General features: G+C 50.4%; 6 protein-coding genes across 6 annotated transcripts; 2 read left to right on the top strand and 4 right to left on the bottom strand.

Moving 5' to 3' along the window:
• Window positions 1–234: 234 nt before the first annotated feature.
• An04g05480 (uncharacterized protein) lies at window positions 235–2,961 on the bottom strand (the record flags this gene model as incomplete). Its single annotated transcript, XM_001401875.3, has 5 exons — window positions 235–716; window positions 780–2,438; window positions 2,524–2,588; window positions 2,642–2,680; window positions 2,846–2,961. The coding sequence occupies 5 exons, from the start codon at window positions 2,959–2,961 to the stop codon at window positions 235–237; spliced, it is 2,361 nt and encodes a 786-aa protein (XP_001401912.3).
• Window positions 2,962–3,201: 240 nt separating this feature from the next.
• Window positions 3,202–4,253, bottom strand: An04g05470 (hypothetical protein; the record flags this gene model as incomplete). The annotated part of the gene is made up of 4 exons (XM_059747534.1): window positions 3,202–3,511; window positions 3,611–3,679; window positions 3,904–4,018; window positions 4,187–4,253. The coding sequence occupies 4 exons, from the start codon at window positions 4,251–4,253 to the stop codon at window positions 3,202–3,204; spliced, it is 561 nt and encodes a 186-aa protein (XP_059600594.1).
• A 345-nt stretch (window positions 4,254–4,598) lies between these two features.
• Window positions 4,599–6,818, top strand: An04g05460 (uncharacterized protein; the record flags this gene model as incomplete). Its single annotated transcript, XM_001401873.1, has 1 exon — window positions 4,599–6,818. The coding sequence occupies one exon, from the start codon at window positions 4,599–4,601 to the stop codon at window positions 6,816–6,818; it is 2,220 nt and encodes a 739-aa protein (XP_001401910.1).
• A 359-nt stretch (window positions 6,819–7,177) lies between these two features.
• On the top strand, window positions 7,178–9,243 carry An04g05450 (uncharacterized protein; the record flags this gene model as incomplete). The annotated part of the gene is made up of 3 exons (XM_001401872.3): window positions 7,178–7,917; window positions 7,981–8,844; window positions 8,895–9,243. The coding sequence occupies 3 exons, from the start codon at window positions 7,178–7,180 to the stop codon at window positions 9,241–9,243; spliced, it is 1,953 nt and encodes a 650-aa protein (XP_001401909.3).
• Window positions 9,244–10,034: 791 nt separating this feature from the next.
• An04g05440 (uncharacterized protein) lies at window positions 10,035–14,264 on the bottom strand (the record flags this gene model as incomplete). The annotated part of the gene is made up of 4 exons (XM_001401871.3): window positions 10,035–11,718; window positions 11,767–13,721; window positions 13,774–13,977; window positions 14,031–14,264. The coding sequence occupies 4 exons, from the start codon at window positions 14,262–14,264 to the stop codon at window positions 10,035–10,037; spliced, it is 4,077 nt and encodes a 1,358-aa protein (XP_001401908.1).
• Window positions 14,265–15,048: 784 nt separating this feature from the next.
• Window positions 15,049–16,853, bottom strand: An04g05430 (uncharacterized protein; the record flags this gene model as incomplete). Its single annotated transcript, XM_059747533.1, has 2 exons — window positions 15,049–15,115; window positions 15,154–16,853. The coding sequence occupies 2 exons, from the start codon at window positions 16,851–16,853 to the stop codon at window positions 15,049–15,051; spliced, it is 1,767 nt and encodes a 588-aa protein (XP_059600593.1).
• Between the last annotated feature and the right edge of the window lie 461 nt (window positions 16,854–17,314).

Here is a 17,314-nt window from a genome sequence, read left to right as displayed (position 1 = left end):
ACCCGAGTCCCCTATTCCCCCCGCCTTTGCCTCAAATTCCCTGCTCCAGAGCAACAAATTCAAAGCCGAAAACAGAAAGAAAGAAAAGAGACCACGGCAGGTAGCCAGATAGACACAACTCAACGAACCAGCGTCATGTCAGCATCACATCCTGCCCACCCTACCATCATCATCCTCGGGCCAAACAACGGAACCCAGTACCTATCTTCCACACTCCCCTCCCCTACTCACTCACTACTCATCCCCCTCATTAAACCCCTCTATCTCCATATCACCCGAACCCGCCCCATCCCACCCATCCCCCCTTCTAAAGGCCCGTCTATCTTCCTCCGCCACCTCCGCATACCCCTCCCCCATCATACGTTTCATCGCATCCTTCACACTAGGGTGGGTCGTCCTGGCTGCCCTCAGAATCCAATAAGTTGACTCGAGCGTCTCAATCATCCGACTGTATCCTCTTCCACCAACGGATCCTAGCAGCCGACGATACTCAGCCCGACACACCGGATCCTGACAATTACGGCGGTTTCGGCCGTCCCAGTCTGTTTCACAGGCGTGACGAGAGCCAGTGATGCGCTCTTGGATGGTCACATTAAATTCTTGCAGGAATTGGTAGCGCAGGGAGGGTTCAATGTGGTTGGGAGCGTTGGCCAGGCGCAGTTTGTCGCGGATTAGACGGTAAAGATAGTCGGTCAGATCAGGGAGTTCGATGGTCACTATGTATTTCGGGGTTGGTTAGTTGTCTGTAAATTAGAAGAGGAAGAAGGTAGGGATCTCACTAAAGAGGCAAGCCGCCAGAACACGACGGAATCGATCTTTCTCTGCCGCATCATCAAATTTAACCACGTACATTATTCTATTCGAACATCGTATAGCCGTTTTATCACCTGGTAGTCCGGCGGTAACAAAATCCAGCCAGTCCGTGAAGATGAAGTAATCGCCTTCTCTGGCATTCATATTGAAGTGCACGGCTTGGCGATGACGCTCCGGCATGTCGTAGTGATGCAGGCACGGGATGAGAGGAGGTCCAGCGCGGACTCGTCTTGGGATTGAGGTTTCACGACATGGGTGTTGAAATACCATCTGTCCGCAGTAGAGCCAGTGAGGTTTGATGTCCTCAAGTAGGTGGGCTCTACTGCAATACCGTACTTCGGAGTAGGGCCCGCATCGTGGACAGATCACTGTTGCTCCGTCCCAGAGGTTGCAGCGTTTCTCGCAGTGGGCTTTGGCACAGGGGAAGCCGTGGCTGTCAAGTTGCCAAAAGAACCCCTCTGGTTTCTGGGCGGAGAGGGTGCCCTGGGCGTTAGTTATGGTAGCGTTGGCTGTCGACAGGGAGTGGGAATGGGTGCTACTTGGGGGTGTGGGTGGTAGGGGATGGGCGTGGTGAAGACTAGTGGCGTGGCGATGGCTGACTGCCTTGGACGAGGATGGTTCAGAAGACGGCTCAGTCGTTTGTGGGCTGATTTGCAGTGCTGTGCTGCTCCAGCCAGTGGATACTGTGGACACAGGGGTCGAGATTGGGTTGTCAAGTGAACTGGAACCTGCGGTTTCTAGGTCCGTTTGACTGAGCGGTATGTCGTTGGAGTTATCACCTGCAAATTCACCTGATATTTCCGGAATAGGCGAGAGCTTTGCATGACCGGAGCGTGCTTCAGGACTGCTATCCTGTCCGGCGGAAGTCTTGTCTGTGAGTTTGGGGAATTCCATGGTCGTCGGTAGGAGGGAATCACTGTTGTTTGGCATAGAAGATGGACCCTCGATACTGGCACGTTTTCCAGAAAGGACCGTGGCATATGAAGGAGCGAGCACAGTTCTTCTCGCCCTGTCCACCGGTTGGGGACCACGCTGTGTATTTATCTCCTCCAATGTATCGTTGCCTGTGACTGCGTTCACTTGCCAGACCCGCTGCTTGCCTTTGATGTCCAACTTGCTTAGTGACTCTATCAAATCTCGCTTCTTGTCACTGTCCACTGTACATCTCTCAGACACATTGCTGCCTGACATGGGCTTTTCTTTATTTGCACAGCCGCCAGAGTTCAGGCCTTTGGCTGGCATCCAAGCAGAGTGAGACAAGTCCTCTATTTCTTTCATATGAGACGAAGTATCATTCGAAGTATTCGATTCCGCGGTAGGCTTACCGTTCAATCCAGAGCCCTGGCTCCCAGAAGTCTCGCTTTCGGAATCACCTAGCAGGAGTTTCTTCTTCTTGTACTTATTCTTCTTCATCTTATTCCTTTTGGCCTTTGAATCCCCAGGAGGTTCCATCACCACAATCCGGGGAATCGAAACAGCCTGTTGGCTGTCGTCAGCTTGCTCGCTAGAACAGCCTTCTTGGGTATCCCTTGGTGTTGATGATCGAGAAATAGTCCGCGCACGTATGAGGCTTATGGCGCCGGACCGCGTGTTGCTATCTTCGTTCTCACTCTTCGCTTCTTCTCCTGCATCATGGAAACTTGTCAGTATGTCTTCCTGCATTGTGTATGTGGATAGAGGAAAGGATAGATGCGTTCAGGCTTGGCTCACCTGAACGGACACTATCCAAGCTTTGTGGGTGCATATTTGTGTTCATGATGGTGTTGGGGATGTATCTGTACCTGTTGTTCCCGTGACCAGACAAGCGAGATGAAGTGAATATGCTCACCTTCTCGACTGCACTGTTGGTTCTGTTTGCTCTTCCAAGCTATGGAGGCGGTCTTAGTTGTGCAAATTCATTCAACAAGTGTTTCTTCAAGTGATGGTGATAATCCAGAAAGGGACGCTACAACATCAGTTCACTTCTTTCACTGGATCTTCTGGCTAGCAGACCTGGCATATTGCATACAGAGGACTTTCATGTCAGTCTTACTGCCCCTCGCTAGATATAAGGCTAGATTGTGAGGGAGGATGCAACGCCAGCAGAATGGGAGATCGTTTGTGAGTGTACAGCCAGACTCTGTCTAACAGGCTACTCTGCGTGACCATGGTGCGTGCCTTGACAATGACTACTAACGCTATTTATGTAAATACCTATCTAATAGGGAACAAGTAATAACAGACCTCTGTGCCGCAATACATCTGGGAATTCGCTTACTCCGTACTTTGGCACAGGGTTGTAGGGAGACATGCGATAAATCTGCAGACCAGCCTGCGGAATGCCACAACCATAAGATACTTATGCCACCACGAAGCGGAACCGACCGGGATATATTATACACTGCTCTATTATTGATGGTCAATGTTCTTCAATGCCTCAGACATCACAATCAGTATACAGGGAGACGCGCAGATCAGGAAGGTAGAGAACATTTGGGTTGGGCAGACATCACTCTGTCTGGCAGGTGAATCTCCTTCTACTGTCATATGATCATTCCATTCAGAACCATTACTGCCTACAGCAAGCTTTCTTGTAGTGACTCGTCTCATTGCAGGAGCAAATAGGAGTGCTAGTAGGAAAGGCATGGCGGGTATATGAGACACTCCTGATTCAGATGTGCCAGTGTATGCTAATTCATTGCTGTCACTCACACCAGATCTTCAAAAGAGTAGAACCCGCAGCATCATTCAATGTGAAGATGTCTAAACAGCTCAGAAACACGGTTGCCTTCATCTGGTTTGCTTGTGGGCGTTGGACATCACGTGCCCGTTCATTTCATCCAGAATCCAAACGGCCAACCCAACTTGGAACTTCTCTTCAACCGCCCTCCTTCTGTCGTCCATCAGGGGATATATTTAGAACCTCGACGTGAGTCAAAAATAAAAGATTAGCTTCAAGTTTTGTCAAAATCTGCAGCTCTGAACCAGTCAAGTGTTCAATAATAGACGGATCTTCCCCTTCCTAGCAGCAACATGCAACGGGAAGCGCCGCCAACCCCCAGGGCATCAAGCAAAGAGCCATTAGGATCAGGCTTCACTGTTTGAAACTACCTAACCGCCTCTCCTGGTGCATCTTGCAATGTTGTGGGGTCTAGTTGTGCTGGATCGCGGATTGGGCTACAGCGCCGTATCCTAAGCGCCGACACGGTACCTATATTTGGCTGGCCTGCAGAACTCTGAAGAACTCACCGGCATAGGCTCTACCTACAGACACTGCGCTAGATGAAACTTATCGTGCAGATCGACCCGATCAGCTGCAGCCTTTGGCCTTATTATTTGCTATCCTTGTTGACGCTGGCCGCTCTTACTGGCTGCCGTTGGCCGTGTCTTCAACCTGTCTTTGTCTCAGCTATTATTGACCTGGTCACAATGGAAGTCGGTCTGTTGACTCTCTCGCCCATAATAAGGCGGGGATATCCTCCTTATTGTGACATTGCTATTGATTCTACTTCTTTCATCTATTGTTCTTAGGTGTTTTTTTTTTTTGTTTCTACCCCCACCGTACAGCTTTTTTTAAATCTATAGTTTGGTCATGCAGTACGGCTTCTCAACAATTGCATCTGGTTCATTTGAATAATTACTGCTGGTCAGGATTGTTCTTTCTTTGACATCTCGTCTACCAACTTTCTATACCCTCTGTGATAGACCTCCTTTATTTGCACGATCCTCAACAGCTGGACTCACTTGGATTTTACAAACTCATTCCTCCACAGAATCACTCCCTACACATATAGCGTATTTTCGACATGTTGTTTTCAAAATCCGGTCGGACCATCTTTCCACTGCTACCACCCTATGGGGTTCAAGATCCCAACGGCGTTCAAGGTCGAGTCATCCCTGTACACCCTGATGGCTCGACACCTTACCTAGGCCTGCGGGCGCGCCTTTCCCAAGTATGGCTTAACCGCTGGACCGTTTTGCTGCTGCTAGTCCTTGCCCGAGTGCTGATGGCTGCCTCGAGCATAAAAACGGACATGAATCGAGCCAAAAGCGAGGCCCTTTCGGCATGCACAAGCGTGGAATCTATGGGCGATGCCATGGTCTCTATGCCCCATTACCTGGCGGAAGGGGTCAATGAGCTCACAGCAGATGGTGTCAATGCGGCAATTGATGGCCTAAAAATGCTCCTCATGCTTACCTTGACTGGCGTAGAGGAGTTGGTGATTTTCTTCGTCAAAGTGATGTACCAGACATATCTGTGCTTGTTCACGCTCGTCGTACATGGTGTGGTTGATGTTGGACTCAGCTTAATCGAAGATGTAACAGACGTTCTGAATTCCACGGTCAAGACTGTGGCGAAGGATATTGCTAAGGTCACCGAGACGTTTGAGGACGACTACAATACTCTGATATCGAAGATAAACGGGGTTGCCAGCTTATTCGGAGGATCAGTTCCGACCCTGAATATCAGCAGCGAAATCGACAAACTGGAGAATGTACAGCTGTCTTCGTCCATCGATAAGGATCTCCAGAAGATTAACGACTCCATCCCAAATTTCAACGAAGTCATGAACTTCACTGAGAATGTGATTCGTTTTCCCTTCGATGAAGTCAAAAAACTGGTCAACGAGTCACTAGGCAATTACACTTTTAATGCCTCCGCACTCCCTGTCCCTGCGAAGAAGACACTGACGTTTTGCGATAAAAACGATGGGATCAACTCATTTTTTGCCGGAGCAACTGATATAATCCTAACCGCCCGCAAGATATTTATCGCCATTTTGGTCGTCGCTGCCATCATCGCTTGCGTTCCCATGGCCTGGCAGGAGATTCGGCGCTGGCACACGATGAAGGAGCGCTCCCAACTTGTTCGCAAGGAAGCTCATGATCCCATGGACGTCGTTTACATAGTCTCCAGACCTCACACGGCCGCAATAGGTATCAAAGCCGCCAGTCGATTCAGCAACAGCCGCAGACAGATTCTTGTGCGCTGGGTGATCGCATATGCGACCTCCCCCGCAGCCTTATTCGTCCTCCTTCTCGCACTGGCTGGGCTTCTCTCATGCCTCTGCCAGTTCATCCTTCTCAGCGCCGTCAAGAGGACAGTGCCGGAGCTCTCCAACGAAGTAGGCGACTTTGCCGAAGAGGTTGTTGATGTCTTACAAAATACATCTGCTCAATGGGCCAACGATGCCAACAAAGTCATCCAAAACGTTGACGATGAGCTCAACGATCACGTGTTTGGTTGGGTCAACACCAGCACCGGCGCTTTGAATGACACGCTGAATACCTTTGTCAACAAAACAATCGGGGTCCTCAACGACACCTTTGGTGGAACCCTACTCTATGAACCTCTTCTCGACGTCTTTGACTGCTTGGTTGGCCTCAAAGTTGAAAGCGTCCAGAAAGGCCTTACTTGGGTTTCCGATCATGCCCACATAGACTTCCCCCTCCTCCCCAACGACACCTTTTCGCGCGGTGCAGAAGGGAGTCTCAACAGTTCCGATGCATCAGAGAGCTTCCTCGCCGACGCCGGTGACGAGACATCCAACAAGATCACCGAAGTTGTGTACAAGGTCATCAGCGCTCTCGAGAAGGCTCTCCTAATAGAAGTCATCATTGCTTCATGCATCCTTCTGGTCTGGGTCATAAATGCCATGTTTGGCATCATCCGCGCCCTAACACTCTTCTGGGGCCGGGACAAGAACCGTGGTGAGGGCGGACCTGCTCCTCCCAATTCACGACCGAACCCAGGCTCTGGACCGGACTCGCATGGTTTCATCGATGTGCCCCTAACTTCTCTTCCGAGTCACCGTGACGCCGATGAGACTGCTGCGCGCTCGCAGCCGGCACCCCGATATGAAGTTGCGACCAGCCAGGGAAGTTCTGCCGCCGTGGTGAGCAGCGAATTGGAGTATCCGGACGAGAAAGTCGGGTTCGCAGGCCAGCGCAATGCTCTTCGAGTGGATGGGGTGTCGGATCTACGCGGGAGCAGCTATGTGGAGTATGGAATAGAGAAGTATTGATCTGCTGGCCTATTCCCTATTCATGGTGATTCGAACTCGCCGTCCTACCAACTTTTTGTTTCTTAGCCAGCTCGTACTCCCTCGCACTTTCCTTGAGCGTCTACCATATACCCATAGACCATAATTCTAACTCAATACACTCTTTAATCCAGCCCGTACAATATCTAGAATCATCTCAGGTCAGTCCATGCGCTGTATACCATACCAGGAACGGAAGTTGTTTACCTTCTCCCTGAAGGAACTTAGAAATAAGGTTTTCGATTTGCACCAAATGGCCGCTACTAATGCCCGCGCCCCACCGTCTACCAAACTACGGCCCTTTGTATACCGAATAACAGTTAGGTGACGCTTGGTTCATGATGAGCCAGGAGGACGCCCACAACTCTTGCAAGATTCAGGGTTGGTCGAGCAATCCAGAAGACTCAGATCACGACCAATGTGGCGAAAGCGACACCGAAAAGACGTGGTTCCCTGGCGATGGGATCTGTCCACCAACTTCAGAGTTCCTGGCCTGCTGTCGAGCCAGCTATCAGCTTTGGGCCCATGCAGCATCGTCCCCACGGCCAGACGATGGACTTCTCATTACCCGTATTACCCGGGCCTTTGTGAGGATGCTCGAAAATGTTCCCCGTTTTCTCTATCATCCGCCCAAAAACGTTGAAGTTCTCGGAACGTCAGGCACACGTTTGACTGTGCAGCCATCCCTCCGCATGCGAACCACAGAAGATATGGATTGTACGCAGCACTATAAGTGGTTGGATGTTGTTCAATGCCTCGGGGTTCCAGTACCTAAGTCTTACGAAATGACCACCATGCAACAGCAAGAGATCTCTCTCACCTCAGCACCCCTGAAACGTGGTCATCTAACTAGTATTATATTGGCTTGGTCGTACATCCTTTCGTGTCGATGGGTTGAGATCCTACAAGAGGCTGGATGGAACGCTTCCATTCAGCATGAGAAAGGTTTGCAGATCGCCGACAGCTTCTGGAAGTTAGTTACACAAGGTCGCTGGCAGGCTAGCGTAAAGACCGCGAAGGGTACACATTATTCACCATGGATGTTAATAGAAAGTAACAGGAACCTGAAGCTTCAGAAGTGGTACGGTAGGCTTCCGTCTTGGATCGTCGGATTCGGCTAACACGCTGTGTATGACACTGGCAGTTGGGCTCGATCGTCTGCCTCATTGTCGGCCTTTGAGATGCTCCTGGGATCCTGCATTTCAGAAGGTCTTGAGGCTGAGCTTCTTACTGGACTGGCTTCGGTTCTGATGCTCCTATCACGAAATGAACGGCCATGGCTGAGTCCGCCGACTTCTATCCCCAAAACCCCCACGACCCCAGCTTCCACTTGCTCTGCTAGGAGTCACGCCCTTTACAAGCTCTGGGGTTGTCTTGACAAGGCCATGTATCTCAGTTCCACGAGAGCTGCTATTGAATCATTGATCCGTAGCGCTTTCTTTGATTCGTCAGTTCCTTGTGATCTTCTGGGAGCCTCCTTTTCCGGTATAAGAGAGGCGCTTTCCTCTGCAGATGAGTTTGACCCTCAGCGAGCGTTACATGCAATCACCAACCGGAGGCCACATTTGAGCCCGTTGTGGGCTGCTGAGATATGCATGGATCCAGACACTCTTTCGTATGAAGTCCTCGATTGTTTGCCACCTATCTGCCTGCCTGCCGCCCTCTGGACGGGTACAATGCAGTCATTCCTCCAGGTGGCATATCGGTCCGACGAACCAGCAGATCTAGAAGCAAAATTACTTCGTGCCCGAGAGTTCCAAATCGCTTACTTCTGCCAACCTAGTATACCCGTCCCAGAGACACCTGCTCCTCCATTCGGTGAAACGATCTTGAACAACGTCAGCCGTGAGGTTGAAACACACATGGCACATGAACATATGACTAGGTCGTGGCAAATGTACTGGACAACTAAATCTGGGGCGAAGAAACCGGCGACCGCACAATATGTACTTGAACTTGTAGAAGCTCGAATGGAGAAGGATGTTGCTGACTACAACTTTGACGAAGAGTAAGTATGATAACTTCTCGGCGCCAATGCACTTGCTGATGTGTTTGAAGATTCCCAATCAAGTTAAGAGAGGCCGTGGACGAAATTTCATGTTGTGCAACAAGACGAATGTTCAATTGGCATCGAGAATACGATGGCGGCATTTCGCTTGATGATGGAACCATGAGTCCTGAAACCGTTCGTTGCTTGCAAGCACATCCATGGATTTCGGGCCCATTGATTGACTCTAACAAGTCTATCCAAGTTGGTGGAGAGAATGATCACTGGGATGACAATACCCAACGTATTACAATTCAGAAAGAGGTGAAAGGCGGTGTTTCAACCAGTGATTATATTTTGGAGTGGCATAAAGAGGTAGAGAGATGCCTAGGGTCTGAAGACGCCAGAGTCTCTAGTTGAACTCATTAGTTCCCGTGATACTCCGCCGAAGGCCAAAGTATTCATGGATCGATTGTTTCTCTATCTCATTTGCGGCGGAAATGTATTTGCTAGGCTAATAATTCTCAGAATGATACAGTGATTACTACAAGTCCATTATTGATACCACTAGCATCATGCTACAGTCAGCCAACCGGTCAAAAAATAGCCTCTCTTCCCAACTGCATACTAGTATCTGGTAGCTACTCTAACCTCCAACCAGTAACTTGAAATAATATAACTGTCTCTATCCCAAGACCAAAATCATCTCCACGAAGCACCACCGTGAAGAAGAATACATCTAAATAAGTTAACATATAGCATACATGACTCTCCCTTCATGTACCACAGCTCATGATGGAAGCAATATACATTAGAGTCGGTTTATGCAAGTCGCATGGCTTGATGTTGCCGAGCGGGAAGAATTAGATCCAGTCATCTGCACACATTGAATGCTACAAGAAATACTCTGGGCTATAAGCAAAGATAGACTCTGCACGGTCCAATGCTTATTCGCGTGCAGGATAACTAGTGTATGACTTTGCATTAATGGCCATAAATATACTGTAACCCGAGTCTAGGACAGGAAAGAACATGATGACTTGATATACTACTATATAGTGAGTGACCTGTTCTGTGGGAGATACTACTCATGTTTATCCACCCAAAAAAAAAAGAATATGAGATCAAGACAAGATGAAACGAGAATTACATGTAACTGGTCGGTCGTTATATTCAGTGAACTAACTGATAATGGTATCGTATCATGCTGCTTATATCGCTACAAAGAAACTCTTCTCGCCCTCCTTCGGCACCACGCGTGCCCGTTCAATAATCGGATCAGCACAGCTGACCCGGATCCGCTCCGGAGTCGCTGGACTCTCTAGCCGCAATACTTCCTTGACGTTCCATTGCTGGCGCGCCGCCTTGAGCGCATCGCGGATAGCAAAGAAGACAGCGCTGCCCATGAACAGCGGCGGTTCGCCAACACCACGGGATCGCTGGATAGTCCGCAGGTTCTCCCACTCCACGTCCTTCAGTAGACTGACGTTGAAGATCTGAGGGATATCTCGGAATCCAGGGATCTTGTAGTTTCCGGGGCCCTTGGTGAAGATCTGTCCCGACGCCCGGTGCCACAGACTCTCTTCGGTGGTGAAAAGACCCTGGCCTTGGATGAAAGCGCCTTCGATCTGTCCGTAGTCGATCGATGGGTTGATGGTACGACCAACATCCATCTTGATGTCAGCACGCAAAGGAGTCCAGTCGCCTGTGAGCGTGTCAATCTGTACTTCAGCGGCCGTTACACCCTGTGTGAAGTAGAAAAACATCTGGCCCTTGTTTTCGCCCCACACGTAGCCAATGTCAGGAGTACGGTAGTATCCCTGCGCGGAGAGGTTGACCCGGTCAAAGTAGGCTGCGTGAGCGAGGTCTTTCATAGTGGCTCCCGGCATTTTCTCCCGGTACGGCTTAAGACGTTCATTGAGCTGCTCACAAGCGTTGTAGATGGCGTAGCCATTGAGATCAGAACTGGCCGACGCAGCCGTGGACGATGTGTTGGCCACAGTATTTGTGGCAGTCTCGGAGATAAAGACGTTGGATTGGGGCACACCTAAAGCTTCAGCAGCGATCATAGTCATCTTGGTATGTAGTCCTTGGCCCATCTCCACTCCACCGTGAGCCACAAGAACACTTCCGTCGTGGTAAATATGCACCAGTGCGCCAGCCTGGTTCAGAAATAGGGCTGTGAAAGAGATACCAAACTTGGTAGGAATGAGAGCCATTCCGCGCTTGGACCACTTGTGCTTCTTATTATATTCCTCCACGGCCTTCCGTCGCTCCTCGTACGAGCTCTCATCCATAACCTGCTTATACATCAACGGCACATGCCAGTCCTTAAGCTCCTGGTTGTAGTGGGTCTTGTCTCCAGGCTTGTACATGTTCTGCCAGCGGAGTTGTTCGACCGGTATCTGAAGATGATCCGCAACCTCCGATACCATGCACTCGGCGAAGAACATGCCCTGAGGGCCGCCGAAGCCACGGAACGCGGTGTTTGAAACGGTGTTCGTCTTGCAGATACGACCACGGACGTGCATATTCGGTATGTTGTACACTCCATCAATGTGTGAAAGCGCTCTTTCAACTACTGCACCAGACAGATCTTGGGTGTGGCCACCGTTGGCGTATACATCCGCATCAAATGCAAGCAGTTTACCTTCTTTTGTCACTCCCACCTTCCAGCGGCAGAAGAATGGATGGCGCTGGCCCGAAGTAGCAATATCCTCATCGCGATTGAGCATGCACCGCACAGGTAGCTTCGCCTTCGCAGCAGCAGTAGCACAAATACCAGCCAGCTGGACTGAACGCGTCTCTTTGCCACCAAAGCCGCCTCCAAGGCGCTTTACCCGAGACACAATCTTGTTGGCAGCTACACCAGTTACTTGTGCAACGTAAGTTTGCCTAAAAAGAATCAGTATAGCCTTTCTTGGGGTAGATGTCATGACTCACGTTTCCGTTGGGTTTTGTGTCCCACTCCAGATCTCCATCTCTCCATCCTCAAGCTTGGGGATAGCAACACAAGCCTGAGTTTCCAGGTAAAAGTGTTCCTGACCACCCATTCTTGACTGTCCGGTAAAGACATAGTCTGCTTCTTTGAAGGCCCTCTCTGGGTCCCCACACTTGATAAAGCGGGAGTGTTCAAAGAACGACTCGGCCTCAATGGCTTCTTCCATACTCAAGATTGCCGGCAGCTCCTCATATTCTACCTTGACCGCTCTTGCACCCTCCTCCGCAATCTTGGCCGATGTTGCGAGGATCATACCAATGGGCTGGCCAGCAGTTGTGACTTCATCGACTGCGAAGAAAACTTCATCGCAGTTCGGAGCTCCCCACCAATTGGCCTTGGGGTTAGGGAGATCGGTATGATCCACATAATGAGCAACGCCAGGAATATCGAGAGCGGCCGAAGTATCCACGCTAAGTATCCGAGCATGCGCCTTGGTCGAAAGAACCATGCAGCCATAAAGCTCGTTTTTCATCATCGGCATGTCGTCGGTGTACTGTGCTTCTCCAGTAGCTTGCTTCAGTGCAGAAACATGAGGACTAGCCTTTCCGAGAATCTTCTGTTGATATGCTGCAGAAGCCTCGTGATCTTTCTCTCCAGAGGAAATGGCCCTTTCAATCTCGGCAATGACATCTTCATCGACATCTGCGTCCGTGACCTGGATGGAGGACAGTACATCGTGGTAGAACCGGTAGAAGAATCCCAAGGCGAGAGACTTTCTGTAAGTCGCCATTCCTCCAGGGACACCAAACTTCAAGTCAAAGTCCTGCTCTAAGGCACCCATGGTACCCTCAAGGGTAGCAGGGTTGGTGAACTTCTTGCCAGCCAAATAGGCCTCTGCATTGCGTGCGGACACGGTCATTGGAGCTAGCCCTCCAAAGACCAAGTTTACGCTCTGCACATCGTGGGAAGGAGAAAGTGAGACCCGCAAAGCTGCGTTCACGATCGCGATGTCATCATCCTTCCTCTTTGACTGCTTGTAGGCACGCAGATATTCCCCCTTCTCGGACGCAACTGGGATCCGTAAACAAGCGATAATAGCGTCAGGCGGGAGCGCAGTGGATCGGTAGCCCTTGAAGAACTGGCTCATAGGGATTTCGATAACTTCACCCAACGACATGGCTACAAGGACAGTGTTGGTAGCCACAAAGACTGGATTTAGGTCAGAGATTGGAGATGCTGTAGCCAGATTTCCTGCTGGTGACGCGACGTTGCGAATTTGTCTTCCAGCAAAATAGCGGAGTTGCTTCTTGATGGCGTTAAATGGCTGGCCTCGCAAAGGCCCATAGCGTTCGAGGGCCTCATCACAGATTGATTCGAGATCGGTCAAGGAGACATTGGCCCCAATCTCCAAATGGTCATCCTTGAGCGAATACTGACGGAGTTCCGGAATATCACCGACGTAGACAGAGGTGCTGTACCTCATAGCCTTGAATTTGACCTCAATCTGTGTCTCTGTGCTCCCTCCAATGATCTTAGCATCAGGATGTACAGCTTTGATCTCCAATAATTGTTCGAGAGTGACCGGGCGATACCACTTCTTTTTCTTGTTACCAAGGACCAAAGGGCGGAATTCGTGCTTGTGGAGCTGAGGCGGGAAAATCAGCTCCGTGCCCGGAGTGTACTCTATGAACTCTGGCGGCGTGAATTTCGGACCATCTCCATCTGTTGTGTCTGCCGATGACCGCTTGCAGCAACCCCCAGCGCCGTTCTGTTTATCCATGCAACAACCTGTGCCTCCGTTCGCCAGGGATTTCCCGCAGCCCTTGGGAGCTGTGAAGCTCTGGGCAGCATCCAATATGGGCCTGTACCCGGTGCAACGACAAAGATTCCCGTCAAATGCTTCTTCAACGTCGTGTTCAGTCGGCGCAGAGTTATTGCGTAGGAGGGCATAGAGGCTCTGTAGATCTGTCAGCTTAGTCCCGCCATTCACCATACTTCGAAGAGCATACCATGACAATTCCTGGCGTACAGAAACCGCACTGGCTTCCATTACCAACCGCAAGTCGCTGTTGGACAGCATGGGGATTCTTCACATCGCCGATACCTTCCACCGTTATAACATGTTTCCCGTCTACACTGATTAAGGGTGCGAGGCAAGCGTTGACTGAAGCATGATAAAGCTTCTTTGTCGTCGTATTGAAATGCGATACAACCTGGTTCACGTCAACATGAATCCAAATGCTGATGAAATGACCTGGATACATACCACTGTGCAAGCACCACAGCCACCTTCCGCACAGCCCAGCTTCGTACCTGTCAGACCGATACCCCGCAGATACTCCAATAGCGTGACTTCCGGATTGATCGAGTCGAGGACTACTTTTGTGCCGTTGAGATAGAAGCGAATAGTGTCATCCCAGTCCTCCGTGAGCTGAGCCAAGGTGACAGCCTTACTGGCAGCCACCGTTGGCTTTGGTGATTCTAAAATGCCTGGGGCCATCTTGTTTCCTGGAACTCAAATGCGGAAAAGTCGATTTCCCCGCCGAGATGAGCGGACGCCAAGACCGGCCGGTGTAAGAAATAATCAAGTTGGTTCAGAGTTGTATTAGGATAGGATCCATGAAGGTATTCAGAGCCGAAGTATTTCAGAACATAGAAGGATATACAATAAAACTTATGGTGGCAAGATGATGAAGAAAGGGGGGAAGTCCCTCCCCGGCATGAGCTAACCAAGGAAATGTAAAGTCATGCACAAGCTTATCGTTGCCTCCCCACTGCGGTTATCGCTGGCTATCGCTGGCCCGCCCGGCGGCGATCGCCACTGTCCGATGGGCGGTAACTTACGGCAGATGTCATCTGATCACTAATCTAGCGACTCTCACTGGTGCCCGGTGAGCAACCTAGTAGTACTAGTAAGTACTCTAAAGAGAAGTTAGTAGTCTCAATAGTTGGACTCTTGGTAAGTAAATGAGGAAACAGCAAGGCATGAAATTATATAGTAAGAGATCACGGGCCTAGTACCAACAGCAAGAAAGAATAATGAGTATCGATCAACGCCGTTCCCAATGCTTTGGCCGAAGCCACCCGGGCCAAGATAAATAGTAAACAGTTCAAGCGAAGAGAAGCAATGTACACCAACAAGTACTAGCAATAACATGTCTATGAGTATAAGAGAAAAAGAAAGACACTAATTATACTTTTGGCTTGGCTCCAATGAAGTCCTTTTCTTCTTCTTCCCATTTCTTGCGTTCCACGACGCTGCGCGCACTGTGAACGATAACTTGTTAGCTCATGTCATTCAATCTTTGATTCTTTCCTTTCGGTTCCGTAATAAGGAGAAAGACGGGAACGCTAGGAAAAAATTTGTAGTCCTGTGTCGGTGTACATACCGGTATGCTCTCACGAATCGCCAGACTTCCGTGTCCGCCAAGTTCCAAGCCTCCGCCACATCGGTGATACAAATTCGGTTGGTACCTTTGCCCTTCAGAAATTCCCGTGCCTGTTTCAGGATACCATACTCCTTCTCGACACCCTGCTCACTCGGGTTGGCCTGTTGGATGGATTCCTTCTTCTCTTCTTCATTCTTTGCATCAACCTTGCCATCACGCGGGATCTTGAATCCAAACTGCCACTCAAACTCGTCTAAGAGCTCGGAAGGCAGGGACTGTCCGGCCTGAGGGGGTAGCGACTCAACAGTCATCCACAGGGAGGTGCCTACGACGGCGTCATCGGCAACAGCTCTCTTAAAAACAACAGCTCTCGCAGAACCACCGATATCCGTGCCAAGGTGCTCTTTGGTCACTTCAGCCAACCATACATCACGGTCTGTCTCGCGGCGAATGTGCCGCGTTGTAACCTCGGTAGAATCCTGCTGCAGACTGATGAGCGTAAAAGGATGAGGCAGAGTCCCGATCGTGAAGACCTGGGTCGTATTCCTGTAAGTCGCTGGCTGGCTAACCTGCATGGGCTTTTCAGCATCGCAGGGGTGACATTTCGGCAAGTTCGGAGGGCACGAGCGGGGAACGGGAGAACCAGGACATTGAACCAGGGCTTTGGCAAGCCGTAGGGCCGGTTCCACCAGAGCCGTAGTATGCTCAGGGAATGGTTTCAATACAGCAATGCCTGCAGGGAAGGAGTTCTGGAAAGTGTTGTGCAGGTGGGCATTGATCAATTCAGCCAAGGCCAGTCGTCCAGCGGTAGGCGAAGAGACAATTTTCTCGGCAACTGTAGGGTAGTGACTGGTAATGGCAGTCGAGTCGTAAAGAGCCAGAGCGTTAGGCTCTTCCACCTTGAAGAATTCGGCTGGAAGCAAATCTATCAAAGAGGTGGACTTGTCATCCACCTTGTTCATAGCCTCCTTGATTGCATCATTGATACGTGATTTCTCGCCAGCAAATAGAGCATTCCCAAAGCCATCGAAGCGGGTGATAAGGGCAGGATCGGTGCCTCGACGCAGATAAGTGAGAAGAGCGTTATCGTACCGGGCCATGGGAAAGCAGTGCCAATCCGCAAGCATACCATCACCCATATGGCCCCAAGCTAGCCACCTGAACAGCTCACTTTCAAGCTCCGGCTTAAGATTCAAGGGCTGAACAAGCTCGTAAAGCTGGTTGTTCATGGCTTCACCAGGGCCAAGAATGACGGGGCGGAATCCTTGCGCAAACCAAGCCCTGCGCCAGGCGAGAAGCAGCTGCGCGTCCGCATTATCCTCCTCCCGATCGTTTCCTTTATTGGGTTCGTAGTACGTGTAGATGAACGGGCGATTTCTGAGAGGGGGGAGGACGGAACGGTTCTCATCGAGGGTGATCGATGACGAGAAAGGGTTGATCCACGACCAATCGCTGAACCACTTGGACTCGCCGCTGGTGCTGTTAGGTTGCGGTTCCGGAGGTGTATGCACTGTCGGGTGAAACGATGGCAGATGCAGGTTATTTAACGAAGGAAGTTTCGGGTGAGGGACATATTTGGCCGGGCCGGAGACTTCCTCACCAGTCGAAGGGTCGGTCGTCGGGGAGGAAGAGAAGATGACCAAGACGAGGGCAACAAAGACGATGATGGTAATGAGAGCCGTGCTCCGATGAGGGATCATTTTGACCTAGGATGCACGGCCTGGATCAGGCCTGAATCAATCAGGGGAAAGCTGCCGAGTGGAAGTTCCGTCCGTCCAAGTCGAAAGTGAGAAAGTGACTGGATGTTCTTCTGTGAGGCTCCTGCCTGTCCCGATGCGGGTGGGAAACGAACGGTAAGTAATAAACTAGGTATTACGGTCAAAGTCCTTAGGGGGGTTAGGGGATGGAACTGAAGGAGCGAAGGTTGTTGAACGAGGGAGTAATATGACAACGGGAAGAAAAGCGAGGTGTGAAAGAGACGTCAGAGACACGTCTATTAACCCATGGCAAGCGAGAGTACGAAGTGACAATCCAAAGCACCTCAGCAGGATTGGAAGCATAGACTGTGAGGCAGCGTTGCACTTTGTTCCTGAACAACCCAATGCGGAAGTGCCTGGAAGGGGTTCAGAAGCCTAGACCCAAGCGGGTAAGTCAGCGATAC

Source organism: Aspergillus niger, assembly GCF_000002855.4.
Source record: "Aspergillus niger supercontig An04".
In the NCBI taxonomy this organism is placed as follows: Eukaryota; Fungi; Ascomycota; class Eurotiomycetes; order Eurotiales; family Aspergillaceae; genus Aspergillus; species Aspergillus niger.
Note: the sequence above shows the minus strand (reverse complement) of the source record. Positions and strands in the feature narration are given on the sequence as shown.